Source organism: Peromyscus californicus, unplaced genomic scaffold (genome assembly GCF_007827085.1).
Source record: "Peromyscus californicus insignis strain IS unplaced genomic scaffold, ASM782708v3 Scaffold_5__1_contigs__length_169319896, whole genome shotgun sequence".
Classification (NCBI taxonomy): domain Eukaryota; kingdom Metazoa; phylum Chordata; class Mammalia; order Rodentia; family Cricetidae; genus Peromyscus; species Peromyscus californicus.
In genome coordinates, this window is record NW_026294573.1 from 4287974 (window position 1) to 4300527 (window position 12554).

Here is a 12554-nt window from a genome sequence, read left to right on the forward strand (position 1 = left end):
CACAGCTGCTAGTTCATAGGAGGTGGTGATCTCCAACCACACCCAAAGGAATTTATGACTAGAAAGGGCTTGGCTTCCTACAGCCTGGAGATGCCAAGCCTGGAGCCCAGGAGCCTCATGGTCCCCAAAAGAACAGCATGACAAACCTCAATTGAAACTACCTATTGACACGAGGCAGCTCACCCAACCCCCATTCCTAAGGACTTACAGCACATCCTCTGTTTCCCAGCCTGAGGCCCTGGGGCAAAGTCCCGAGGGAACAGAATATCGACAGTCATCCCTACCTTCCCATGGCGATGAGGCAATGTCCAGACTTTTGGTGATCTGCTCTGGCTCCGAGAGCCCTCATGGAAGCCCAGCATCTTCTTTCCCTGATCCCCAAACACCCCTGGCCTGTCACCAGGCTCCAGGAGGCTACTTGCCTGCCCGCCTCCCAGAGGCGCAGGCTGCTAGCAAGCAGCTTCATCCTGGGAGTGGGACAACCCGTTTATCCTCCGTCTCGGCAAGAGACTTAGCTGCTGTGTGCACCCGCCAGTACCCAGCTTAGCAAAGGGGCCTACTCAAGGGGACCCAGCCAGCTCCTCTTCCCACCACCAATGAGTTTGCAAATGACTGATGAGCAAGCAGGCAAGCTGGTGGGTCTGCTCCTGGAGCCCAGTGATGCAAGCAGCTCAGGAGGGTGTGTGGAGTCACTCAGCCTTGCCTTACTTCTGAGGGAGGAAATGCGGAGGAGAGAGAAAGGCACCGCCTGTCTGCAGGGTGACAGAGCTCCCTCTAGGACCCCCATCTCCAAGAACTTGAAGCCAAGCTTCGCCTGCGTGGTTTTTGCCAAGCTCAGGCACAGGTCCCTGCTGTGGCACCTGGGCCAAAAGATCCTCAGTCAGGCTGGGCGGCCAAGTAGGGCAGAGGTCCTGGCTCAGCACGAAGGCAGCGGAAGTTCTTCCGGAGGACAAGAAAGTGCTTGCAATGGAGCTGGACCACAGAGGCAAACACAGGGCTGGACTCCGCCCTCACATTCTGAAGGGGGAGGAGGCTCCAGAGGTGGTGTTCTCTACTCTATTGTGGAAAGAACCAAAGGCCCAGTTTAGTCACCTGTCCCCACCCTGTGGCTCCAAAACAAAAAGTCAATTCACCTGCCTCCTAGCCACCCCTGGTTTTCTCTTTGCTCCAAGTACTCTCCAATGCCAGGTTATCTTGCAGCAAATACCAGACAACATGGCTTGGCATCCATAAACATTTCAGCATCCTCTCTAAAACACAGGCTCCTTCTCAAATCCACCACAGGCTAGGTGGCATTTGACCTCCCATTTGCTAGGGAGCTTAGGAAGCAGAGAAAGGGCTCTCCTGAGCACAGAATTTCAGGATAGCCTGGGCAACACAGTGAAGCCTCACACATGGTTTGGTTTGGTTTTTAAAGACAAGGTCTTACTATGTCACCCTGGCTCACCTGGAACTCACCGATGTAAGCCAGGCTGGCCTCACACTCACAGATTCCCCAGGCTTCCTCTGCCTTCCCAAGTGCTGGGATTATAGCCATGCACTACTAGGCCTAGCTTCCCATTTTTAAATAAGTAAATACATGAATGAATAAGTAAATACATCTAGAACATATAACAAAAATCCCTCCACCTCATCAAACATCCAGTGGCTGTTCCCATGCCCTGGATTACATCCCAACGCCTGTGAAATCACATTTGTAAAGTACATTCACAACTGCTAAAATCCCAGATGCTCACTGACTGTAGAGATGAGCCAGCTGGATGTGCAGGGCAAGTTCAGCACCTACCCGGGTGAGGCTCACGGGCACTATGCTAAGTGTGATGTCCTCCCCAGGCAATCGGAGAACAAACCTCCATGAAAGAAAACCACTGATCTGCTTCTGGGTGCCAATGGTTAAGGAAGGAAGTAACTGCCCTGCGGTGATGTATTGTGTGTGTAAGGTTTTGGTCCTTATTTACGTCCTTTAATTACGTCATCAGCCTTCGCCGGCTTCCCAGCCTAAAAAGCGGTTGGGCCCTCTGTGGGCTCTCTCTGTCCCCTCTCCTTTGCGCTCCTTCCCCCCGTCGGTCCCCCTCTCTCCCTCTCCCCCCTTCTCTCTCTCTCTCTCTGTCTTTCTCTGTCTCTCCCCCACCCCAATAAAGCTCTAAAAAGGTAACCATGGCTATGGTTCTTTCAATCAGCACGCTCCTCCGCGGGCACGGCCGCCGCGGGCGGTGACCAGCCACGAGGGGCAGCTCGGCGGCATAACCAACAGTGTGCCCTAATAAACTTGCCTGAAGATCAGAGGACAGAGCCAGCCACTAGGTTAGACACAGAGGTCAGGCAGTGGTGGCACACACCTTGAATCCCAGTACTTGAGATCTCATGCCTTTGCTTGGGGAGCACACGCGTCTTTAATCCCAAGAAGTGATGTCTGGGCAGAGAAAGGTATATAAATTGTGAGGAAACAGGAACTCACTCTCTTTAGGCTGAGGATGTCGTAGAGGTAAGAACTAGGGGCTGGCTGCTCTGCTTCTCTGATCTTTCACTTTCACCCTGATATCTGGCTCTGGGTTTTTTATTAAAAGACCATCTAAGATTCGAATAACAGCCCCTCCCTATCAGATGTGATGAGGATATTCTGTGTCATAATCAGATGGTCATACACAGGCACCCACACACCTGTCAAAACACAATGAAATGTTCACACCTGTAATCTCAGGACTTGGGAGATGGAAGCAGGAGGATCGGGAGTTCAAGGCTATCCTCCACACACGGCAAATTTGAAACTAGCCTGGGCTACATGAGACTGCCTCAAAACAAAACAAAACAAACTTCAGTGAAATGTACATTTAACGCAGATGCATTTTATACAGAATGGTTTTATGGAGTGTGTGTCTTTTTAATTGTATCTATATGCCAACAAGGTTTTTACAAAAGCAGAGCTCAAGCTAGAACTGACGCTGTGGGAAAGCACTCAGCTGCCAGGTACAGGCCCTGAGCTTGAGTCCCTGCAGAAAGACATTAACTATTTTATAAATACTTAAAATAAATATTTTTTAACAGCAAAGGACAAGAGAACGACAACTGAGAAGGCTGGAGAGATGGCTCAGTGGTTAAGAGCACTTGCTCTTGCAGAAGACCTCGGTTCAGTTAGTAGAACCCACATGGCAGCTGACAACCATCTGTAACTCCTGTCCCCGGGGATCTGACGCCCTCTTCTGGCCTCCACAGGCACTGCATGCACATGGTACACAAGCATACATGCAGGCAAACACACCTAAAGCACATTAAATAAAAAATAGATTTGTGTGTGTGTGAAAACACGTAAATAAGTGACAACCAGCAAGCTGTGATTCCGTGGCAGTGCTTACCTGCATACATAAGGCCCTGGGTTTAATCTCTTGGTGGAGCATGGGGTGTGGGAGCAATTTTTTCCCACACATTTATTTATAGAAAAGCGATGGGCTCGCCACTGCCTGGATATCACAGGTGAGTGGAAGTAAGAGGGCAATTTACAAGAGCTGGTTCCTTCCTCGGTCCAAGGACCAAACTAAAATCACTCAGGTTTAACAGGTAAGCACCTTCTTCAGCTGAGCCACCTCACTGGTCTCCCCTAGCATTTAAAACATTAATTACACTTTAAAAGAAAAAGGGAGAGAGAAGGTCTCATCACACAGTCCAGCTGGCCTTCTGCCTCTGCCTGCCACATTCTGGAATGACAGGTGTGCATCACCTCACACTAAGATTTTTTTCTAGAGCTGGGTGGTGGTGGCAATCCAAGCACTCGGGAGGCAGAGCCAGGCGGATCTCTGTGAGTTTGAGGCCAACCTGGTCTACAGAGCAAGATCCAGGACAGCCACCAAAACTACACAGAAGAAGGCACCTGGGCTGAATTTGGTTTTTCGAAAAACCAAAAAAAAAAAAAAAAAGATTTTTTTTCTAATTTATTTTAATATTTTTTATGTGTATATGTGGGGGGTTGCATGTGAATGTAGGTGCCAGAGGAGGCCAGAGGCATTGGTTTTTCTCAAGGTAGAGAGTTAGAGGTAGTTGTGAGCTGACATGGCTGCTAGGAAATGAACTAGCATTGGGTAGAAAAGCAGCAAGCATTCTTTTTTTGTTTGTTTTTTGTTTTGTTTTTTGTTTTTTCAAGACAGGGTTTCTCTGTGTAGTTTTGGTGCCTGTCCTGGATCTCACTCTGTAGACCAGGCTGGCCTCGAACTCACAGAGATCCGCCTGGCTCTGCTTCCCAAGTGCTGGGATTAGAGGTGTGCATCACCACCGCCCAGCTCAGCGAGCATTCTTAACACTAAGCTCTCTCTCTAGCCCCAAGAGATTTTTTTTTTCTTTCTTTCTTTTCTAAGATTCTCTCCGGTGGCACCCAGGCAGGGGGATCAGGATCTGTCCCTGGTGCATGGGCAGGCTTTTGGGAATCCGGTGCCTGTGGTGTGACGCCTTGTGCAGCCTTGGTGCAGTGGGAAGGGGCTTGGACCTGCCTAGGCTCAGTGTGCCAGGCTCTCTCCCATGGGGAGACCTTGATTTGGGGGATGTGGGGATGTGGGGTGGCTTGGGAGAGAGGGCTGGGGGGTGGGAGGAGGGAGGAGGTGGGATCTGTGGATGTATGTAGAATGAGTGAAAAATTTCTTAATAAAGAAAAATGAAAAAAAAAAGGATTCTCTCTGGTATAAGAGGGTGTTTGTTTGTTTGTTTGTGGGACAGTCTTCCTATTGTCTAGATGAACCTGGAATTACCATGTACCCCAGCCTGGCCATGAACTCAATCTTCCTGCCTCATCTTCAATTGAGGGAATGACTATGTCTATGGATTAAAGGCTACACTGCCCAGATTTCAAGGAACTATCCCTAAATACTTAAAATCTGCATTCTGTGGACTCTCTACTGAAATGTTATTTTCAGGTATTGCCATCTGCAATGGTGAACAGCCTCCCCAGTGATCTGCGAACAGGTAGCTGTTGAGGAGGGTGACATAATAACTCCCTTCCCAGGAAGCCTCCAAGAGTGAAAAAGAACACCAAGATGGGAGGTCAAGGCACCTGTGTCGACAGCCCTGACAAGAACCCACTTGAACAGGGCCAACCCTTCACATGGGCACATGGGTCCTCTTCAGAAGAAGGCACCTGGGCTGGAGAAATGGCTCACTGGTTAAGAACACTGGCTGCTCTTCCAGAGGACCTGAATTTGGATCCCAGAACCACGTTGAAATTCACAACTGTCTGTAACTCCAGTCCCAGGGGATTCAATGCCCTCTTCTGGCACTAGGCACATACAGTATAAAGACATATATGCAGGTAAACATCCATACTCATAACAATAAGTAAATAAAATTTAAATAAATAAGAGAAGGCACCTTCTGGCCTGGATGACACCAGGGTACTGGCCAGAGTGACAGCAGGCCACCTTGAACACTAACAGGACAATGGTAGACTTAGGCCACCTCCACCACAGGCCACTGAGCTGCAGAGAGGCCTCTTCATCAGGGTCCACACATCTTCCCAGAACAGAGCCAGCACTGTGTTCTATGGAATGTGCCAGAACAGATTCTATGTTTTCATCAATTCCACCTTCAAGCCAAAGGCCAAGCTGCAAGGGGAGAAATTCCCATCCACTGAACTAATATCGGCTGGAGCCTTGCAGGTGTTCACTGTCCTCACGGTACAAAGCATCCCAGCTCCCAGGAAAATGCTTGGCAGATCAGTATCTGAGAGCAGGAAAAGCAAAGTGAGACAGACCTGCAGACGTCACATTCTTAACCCCAAACAGATTCCAAAGCCACGATATCCCAGCACTCATGAGGCTGGGGCAGAATGCCAAGGACAAGCCTAGCATGGGCTACAAAGTAAAACTCTGCCTCAAAAAAGGAAAGAAGTAAAGAAATGAAATAAGGGCGCCAGGCAGTGGTGGCGCATATCTTTAATCCCAGCAAAGACAGGTGGATCTCTGAGTTTGAGGTCATCCTGGTCTACAGAGTGAGTTCCAGGACAGGAAGGGCTACACAGAAACCCTGTCTTGAAAAAACAAAAAACAAAACAAAACCAAAGACCACTAAAAGATAGATGTCATAAATACAAAAATGTAAGAAATAAATAGGATGGAGAGTAATTCAGAAAGACACCCAGTATGGATGTCTTTGCTTCCACATACACAAGCATGTGTACCCACATGAACGAATGCAGAAGGTTCCAAGCTTATGGGCCTGCTAGGCCATCTTGCACCAGTACACTGCTTGAAAGTTGACTGACTATTTGCAGCAGATCAAAGGACAGGGCATGACAGTGACCCGCTGTGGCCTGAGTGAGCACTCGAAGAGCTGGTTCTCAAAGGGTTCCCTTTGTAAGATCATGTTTATACTACCAGGAAATGGGACAAAGGTATCAGTCCTCACAGTGACCTGAAGATAGGCATTGTACTATCTCCAATTTACAGATAAGAAAATCAAGGTGCTGTGAGATTAGGGAAATGATGTAAACCACACAAGCAACCTGAAGAGACAGACATGGGAGTGGAGCCCGGGCTGGCAGCCTCCTGAGCTGGTGTCCCAATTTCCACATAAAGACTGCACACTGACTGAGGTGCTAGCCATCCTACCAGGTCTGGCTATACTTTTCCTTTCTTTTCTTTCTCTCTTTCTTATTTCATTTTCTGAGACAAGGTTTCTCTGTGTAGCCCTGGCTGCACTGGAACTCTGTAGACCAAGCTGGCCTTGAACTCAGGATCTTTCTGCCTGTCTCTACTTCCAAATGATGGGATTAAAGGTGTGCAGCACCACGCCCGGCTTGACTCTTATTCAATACTCAGACCCATAAGAGAACAGGGACACAGGAAAGTTAAGCAGTGGCTTCCAGGTCACTCAGTTACCAAGGGCAGAGGCCAATTCACCCCAGACCTATAGCCACATCCCACACTTACTTTCATCTTTTCAGAGTGTGTGTGCACAGGTGTACTCATGCCATAGCATGAGTACGGAGGTCAGAGAATCACCTCAGGCATCAGTCCTCACATGTCACCTGTACTGACACAGGGTCTCACTGCAGTATCAGGGTCACTACAATGTCTATTGGGTTAGCTGGCACCTGAGCTTCCGGGAATTTTCTTGTCTCCCCTTCCCATCTTGCTGTAGGAGCACTGGAGTTACAGGCACACACTATCTTGTCTGGTTTCACATGGGTCCTGAACTCAGGTCCCATCTCCCCAGCCTCTGTCTTTAAAGCTGCTTTCCTTCAACAGCTTCAGAACTGAAAGCCGATGGTCGCTCGACTAGTCTAGGATGATAGGCACCCATCGATGCGACACTGTGTCTCTCCTAAGATGAGGACAAAACTTTCCATTGCTCAGTGTCCCTCCCAGTGCCTGCTCCTTGGAGGTGTCTGGTGAAGTCTTGTTAAATTCATGGCTTGGATGTGCTAGGCCAGAAGTCTCCTCTTTCAATGTGTTAGCTCACATGTCCTTAAAGGGCTCTCCACTCTGCTAGGTCCACTCTCCAAACCCAAATGACCACAGTCCACTTCACAGCCCCACCTCCGCTGGCAGTCACATCTCAGCCAGGCTTCCTGGCCACAAACCCCTTTTGTCACTTAGGAAAAATACGCAATTGTGACTCTAACAGCTAGAGATGGCCCTGTGGGGTACAATCAGAAAAGCCACACACAAGACATTTATAAACATATGAATGTATGTACCCAAGCTACATAAAAATCCATTAGCTGTTAGAAGCTAGTGGGAAAAAAGAGTCAACCATGCCGATGATGTTAAGTAAGAGCCATGCTGGTTTAAGCAGACCTAAGGAGGAGCTGACTCTGAAACTCCTGGAGCTGGACGGCTTTATTGAGTTACTCAGTTCTCTCCTCCACACAGCAGGATGAAGGATACTACCATCCAGCCTTCCAGGAAAGGTAAGATGGGACAGGAACAGGTTCTTTCCTGTTCAATGAGGCCCAAGAGCCCCAACAGCCAGCATGTCTCAAAGACCTCTATTATCTCCAAATATCAGTAACATGCACTCTTGGTCCCCAGAGAGTTCAAGTGCAAGGCCCAGTGCAGCAGCCACACAGCCAATAAGGAAGCAAGAGAAGCAGGGCTCCCCTAAACATACTCTCTCTAGGAGGTCAAAACTGACCTTGAGGTCAGGAAACGGCCTCTGTCAGGCCAGAACTTGAGGTTGAGAGCAAAGAGCTACAGTTATCCAGCAGCAACATCCACAGGAAAGGAGCCTGCCTCTGTTGAGTATGGCTTGGACACAAGGTCAGTGTGATGCCCAACGTCCAAACTCTCACTCTTGGCAGCCTGTCAGACAGGGCAGATGCCCAGCGGGCACAGTGGCCCCCATTCCCGCCCCTTACTGAGCTGGTGTATGTCAGCTTGCCTATGCTTCCACTTCTATGAACGAAACCGCAGGGTAACCTTGAGGCTGCCCTCTCTGCCTTCTCGGGAAATGAGCTTGCTCATCAGCTCCAGCTTCCTCTGGGGACCCACATCTAAGTAGCACCCCCAGTGGAGCAAGGCTGGGGAGGGTGCGTAGATTAGAACAATCCTTTGCCCCTATTGTGTGAGCTGGCCCACTCACTCCCTTCCTGGACAATAAAGCGTTGAAAGGGTGAGTTCTTCCTTCCAACACCTGCTCTCCTCACAGCTGAGGCAGGGCTCTGAGGGCACAGAGGGTCTGGGCCTGCTCTCACCGAGGCACCCACCCATCTATGCTCCCACTGCTCAGGCATCTTCCCCACCACCCTCTGAGCCTGAGTTATCCTTTCCGAAACCCGCAGGAGGCTGGGCTCAGACTATAAGGCGCCGAGCCCGGGGTGGGGCGAGCCCTGTAGGACGCACAAGAGGACGGCGGACAGACCCTTTGCCAGTCTAACGTCCAATGTCCCTGCCGGGCTTCCTAAACCGAGCCTCCTCAGGATTGCGGCCGCCGCCCTTGGGATGCAGCCAGAGGCCGGTGGGAGGAGCCGGCGAGGCGGCCGGATTCTGCAGCATGGCGGGGAGCATCCCTGAAGAGGGTACGCGGGTGTCCAGGGAAAGGGATCCAGGGCGGGGTCCCGGGAGAGAGTTCTGGGCCTTGGTCCAGAGACAGGGCGGGTTCCAGGGCCGGAGTCCCGGGAGCGTGGAGCCGGGCAGGGCCGCCCAAGATGAGCCGAGCCTAAGTACGGCTCCGGTGCGAGCGAGCAGGGAAGGGTCTGCTCCGGATGCCTCCATCTTACCGGCAGATCTGGATGGCGGACGGTGTGTCCGTGGCGGGGCCTGACATCTTATCTGCGACGGTGGACGGCAGCGGGAGCTGAGAACAGGTGTCTAGCAGGCCCGGCGCCGAATGAATGAGCCTGGGAGGCGCCATGGAGGGGGAGGAAGGGGGCGGGGCCATGGCGCCGGTGAGGCGGGGCCTGCGCGGAGGCGGCGAATCACACAGGGCCGCCCCCCGGAGGCCCCGCCCACGCTTAGGCCCCTCCCCCCTGCCCTGCCCAGAGGCCTCCAGGGCGGTAGGCGCCGGCGGGGGCGGCGAGCTCGGTCGGCAGCGGGGGCGGCTGTGGGACTCCACTTCCAGAAGGTTCGATGGCGGTTGGGTGGCGCGCGGGCGCGCACGCGCGCGCGCTCACACCGCACGCGCCGGCGCGGAACAGGCCAGCGGCCCGCGGCCGAGAGACCACGCAGGACGGAGGCCGAGTAGCGGAGCGTCCCCGGAGCGCGTGCGTGGCCTTGGCGGCGGCCGGGTGTCTACGGGGCGGTCCTGCGCGCCCGCGCGGCGATTCGCTGCCCGGCCGGGCCGGCCACCCGATGAGGTCACCGGGGGAGGCCCGACCCGGACGGGAACGGTGCCCGCGAGCCGCGCGCCGACCCCGGCGCCCGGCCTAGGCCTCCGACCCGGAACCCATGGGACCCTGATGGCGGTAGACGCCGAAGACCATCGACCCCCGACCCCTGCCGGCCGCAGACCCTCCCCCACCCCGGGAACCCCAAGTGCAAGCTTGGGTGCACCTGCCGCCCCAGAGCTGCCTACGATGCCTGGGAATCGAGTCCATCCACGTTGCAGGCCACAGAAGCCACCAAAGAAGGGAAGTTGGGACACTCCTACATACTGTCATTGCAGAGAGCTTCTGCCGCCCGTGCGGTTTTCTTGAAATTAACCCCGACCCGTTAACGGAACTTCTACCCATTTACACTAAAGCCCTGGCCCAGAGGGGGCTGTCATCCCTGCATTAGCAGGTGCCAGCAGGAGCTTAGTGATACGGGACTTGCCTGGCAGCCATGTTTACGCACCCCAGCCTTCCCTGGGATTTCACAACTATTATTCAAAGAATTCAGTTTTTAGGGCTGGAGGTAGAGGGTTAGTGTGGAGGCTTCCACCCTCTATTCTCCTCCCAGCATTCCAGTATGAATTCAACAAGCTCTCCAGGGTTTATGTACTATTAAATTATCACTACTTCCCCTTACAGGGACCAGATCTGAGAAGAAGCTGTAGCTAGACATAGAACTTTCCTTATTTACTAACTGGGTCTGACAACACCCTCCCCCCAAAACCTCTGTGAGCATTAAGTGACCTCATGAATATACAGGGTCTGGCTGGATAATACAGTGAGTGGGGTTTTCTGGGCTAGATAGATGCCTCAGAACTTCACTGCTCTTCTTGTAAAGGACCTAGATGAAGTTCCCAGTGCCCAAATAATGCTTCATCTGCAACCCTAGATCCAGGGGACCCAATGCCTCTTTTGAGCTTTTCCGGTTCATGCACATACATACACTAACATACACAAAAATTTTATAAAATGTAAATACATTAGGGTTTTGTTATGTGCAATTATACAGTACAAAATAGCGTAGTGCCATTTATATAAGGTTCTAAAAGTTGTAAGCTATGGTGGAAACAGAACTAGCCTTGCCAGGGAGGAAGAAAAAACTGGAAAGAGGTGTGAGGGCAGTCCCTGGAGTGATGATAATAGTCCATGACTTTCTAGAGTATGTTAGTCAGGGTTCTCTAGAGTAACAGAACTTAGAGAATGAAGCCCTCTCTGTATATAGAAAGGGGATTTGCTAGAATGATTTACAGGCTGTAGTCCTACTAATCCAACAATGGCTGCCCATGAACTGAAAGTCCAAGAATTCAGTAGTTATTCACTCTGTGAGGCTGGGATGTCTCAACTGACCTTCAGTATATACCCGAATCCCAAAGAAGTAGGCTCTAATGCCAGTGAAGGAATGGACTTGATAGCGAGGCAAGAGCAAGCAGACAAAGCAAAAGCTTCCTCCTTCAATGTCCATATTTATAAGCTACCAGCAAAAGGCATGGTCTGGATCAGAGGTAGGTCTTCCCATCTCAAAAGATCTGAATTGAAGGCATGTCTTCCTACCTCAATGATCCATATTAGAAGTGGATCTTCCCACTGCAAATGAAGCAAAATCCCTCACAGGTGTGCCTTCCATATTTGAGTTTTAGTTAATTCCAGATGTAGTTGACAACCAAGAGTAGCCATCACATAGGGTTTTAAGTTTTTCAAAGCTCACGGAATATAGATCCAAAGAATATACATACATACATATATATCATTAGAACTGTGTATAAACTTTTCAAAAAAATTGTCACATTGCTGGCACACAAAAGTATTGTGAGCAGATATGGATTCTAGCACAGCTACACTCTGGAATACTGTTCTTGCAGCTTAAACCCACTTTGAATGCACCAAAGAAATAAAGGATTCCAGGGTGGGTATAGAGATAGCATGCTAGTTAATCTTTGTCAACTTGACATAAACTAGAGTCACCTGGGAAGAGGGATGCTCAGTTGAGGAATGGTCTCCATCACAGTGGTCTGTGGACGTGTCTGTGGGGCGAGGACAGTTGTAGGGGATCCATCCTTGAGCTAAACGCCCTCTGTTGCTGCTACAGTGCTGCTGGTGGGTGTGCTCTGGTCATTGTGGCCTCACTTTCCTCTTGAGATGGTTTTCCGTTTTCTTCTCAAACTCCTAGACCCTTTCTATCCCTCAGTGTCAGCAGAACTTCTCAGAAATGCTGCTTGCAAACTCAGTCCCTGCCCTCCTCTCCTCCCAGTCTCCACTGGGATCAGTCATCTAGATTTTCTCTTTACCAGAACACTTCCTCAATTGCTTCCCATTCGATAAGCCCTAAAATTCCTTGTGAAAAGCCATCTTCCTGACTCAGCAGAGCCGAGCCCTGATCTCTGCTCTGGGAGCACTTCTGTCTCTTCCAGGCTCTCCCCACACCCCACACTTGTATCATCCCCCCATGGCCAAATTCCTCCTTCTGCTATGCTGTCTTCTGCTCCCTCTCCTTCCTCCCGCCCCAGAACAGCCTTCTGCTTCTCCCTGTCGCACGATTTAACTCTCCTCTACATGGCACATAGCTCCAGCCAGCCTAGCCTGTCCCCACCAAATTCCAGATCCATATGACTATATTGGGAAAGGTGTTTCATTCCATTTTTGTTGTGGAATATCTGTACACTGTGTGAAGATGTATTGCTGTGATTGGTGTAATAAAAAGCTGAATGGCCAATAGCTAGGTGGAGAGTATAGGTGGGAATTCTGGGCAGAGAGAGAACTCTGGGAA

At 50.8% G+C, this 12554-nt stretch overlaps 1 protein-coding gene across 2 annotated transcripts in view; it reads right to left on the minus strand.

Moving 5' to 3' along the window:
• Acot7 (acyl-CoA thioesterase 7) overlaps positions 1–9454 on the minus strand; it is a 96345-nt gene extending 86891 nt beyond the window's left edge. Inside the window, exon 1 of one of the 2 annotated variants that reach the window (XM_052718542.1) lies at positions 9200–9454. In XM_052718542.1, the coding sequence (XP_052574502.1) occupies positions 9200–9360 (161 nt within the window). In that variant the 5' untranslated portion in view covers positions 9361–9454. Of the gene's footprint in view, positions 1–284; positions 582–9199 lie in introns of those variants that run through there. The other variant, XM_052718541.1, reaches the window with a different exon arrangement.
• Between the last annotated feature and the right edge of the window lie 3100 nt (positions 9455–12554).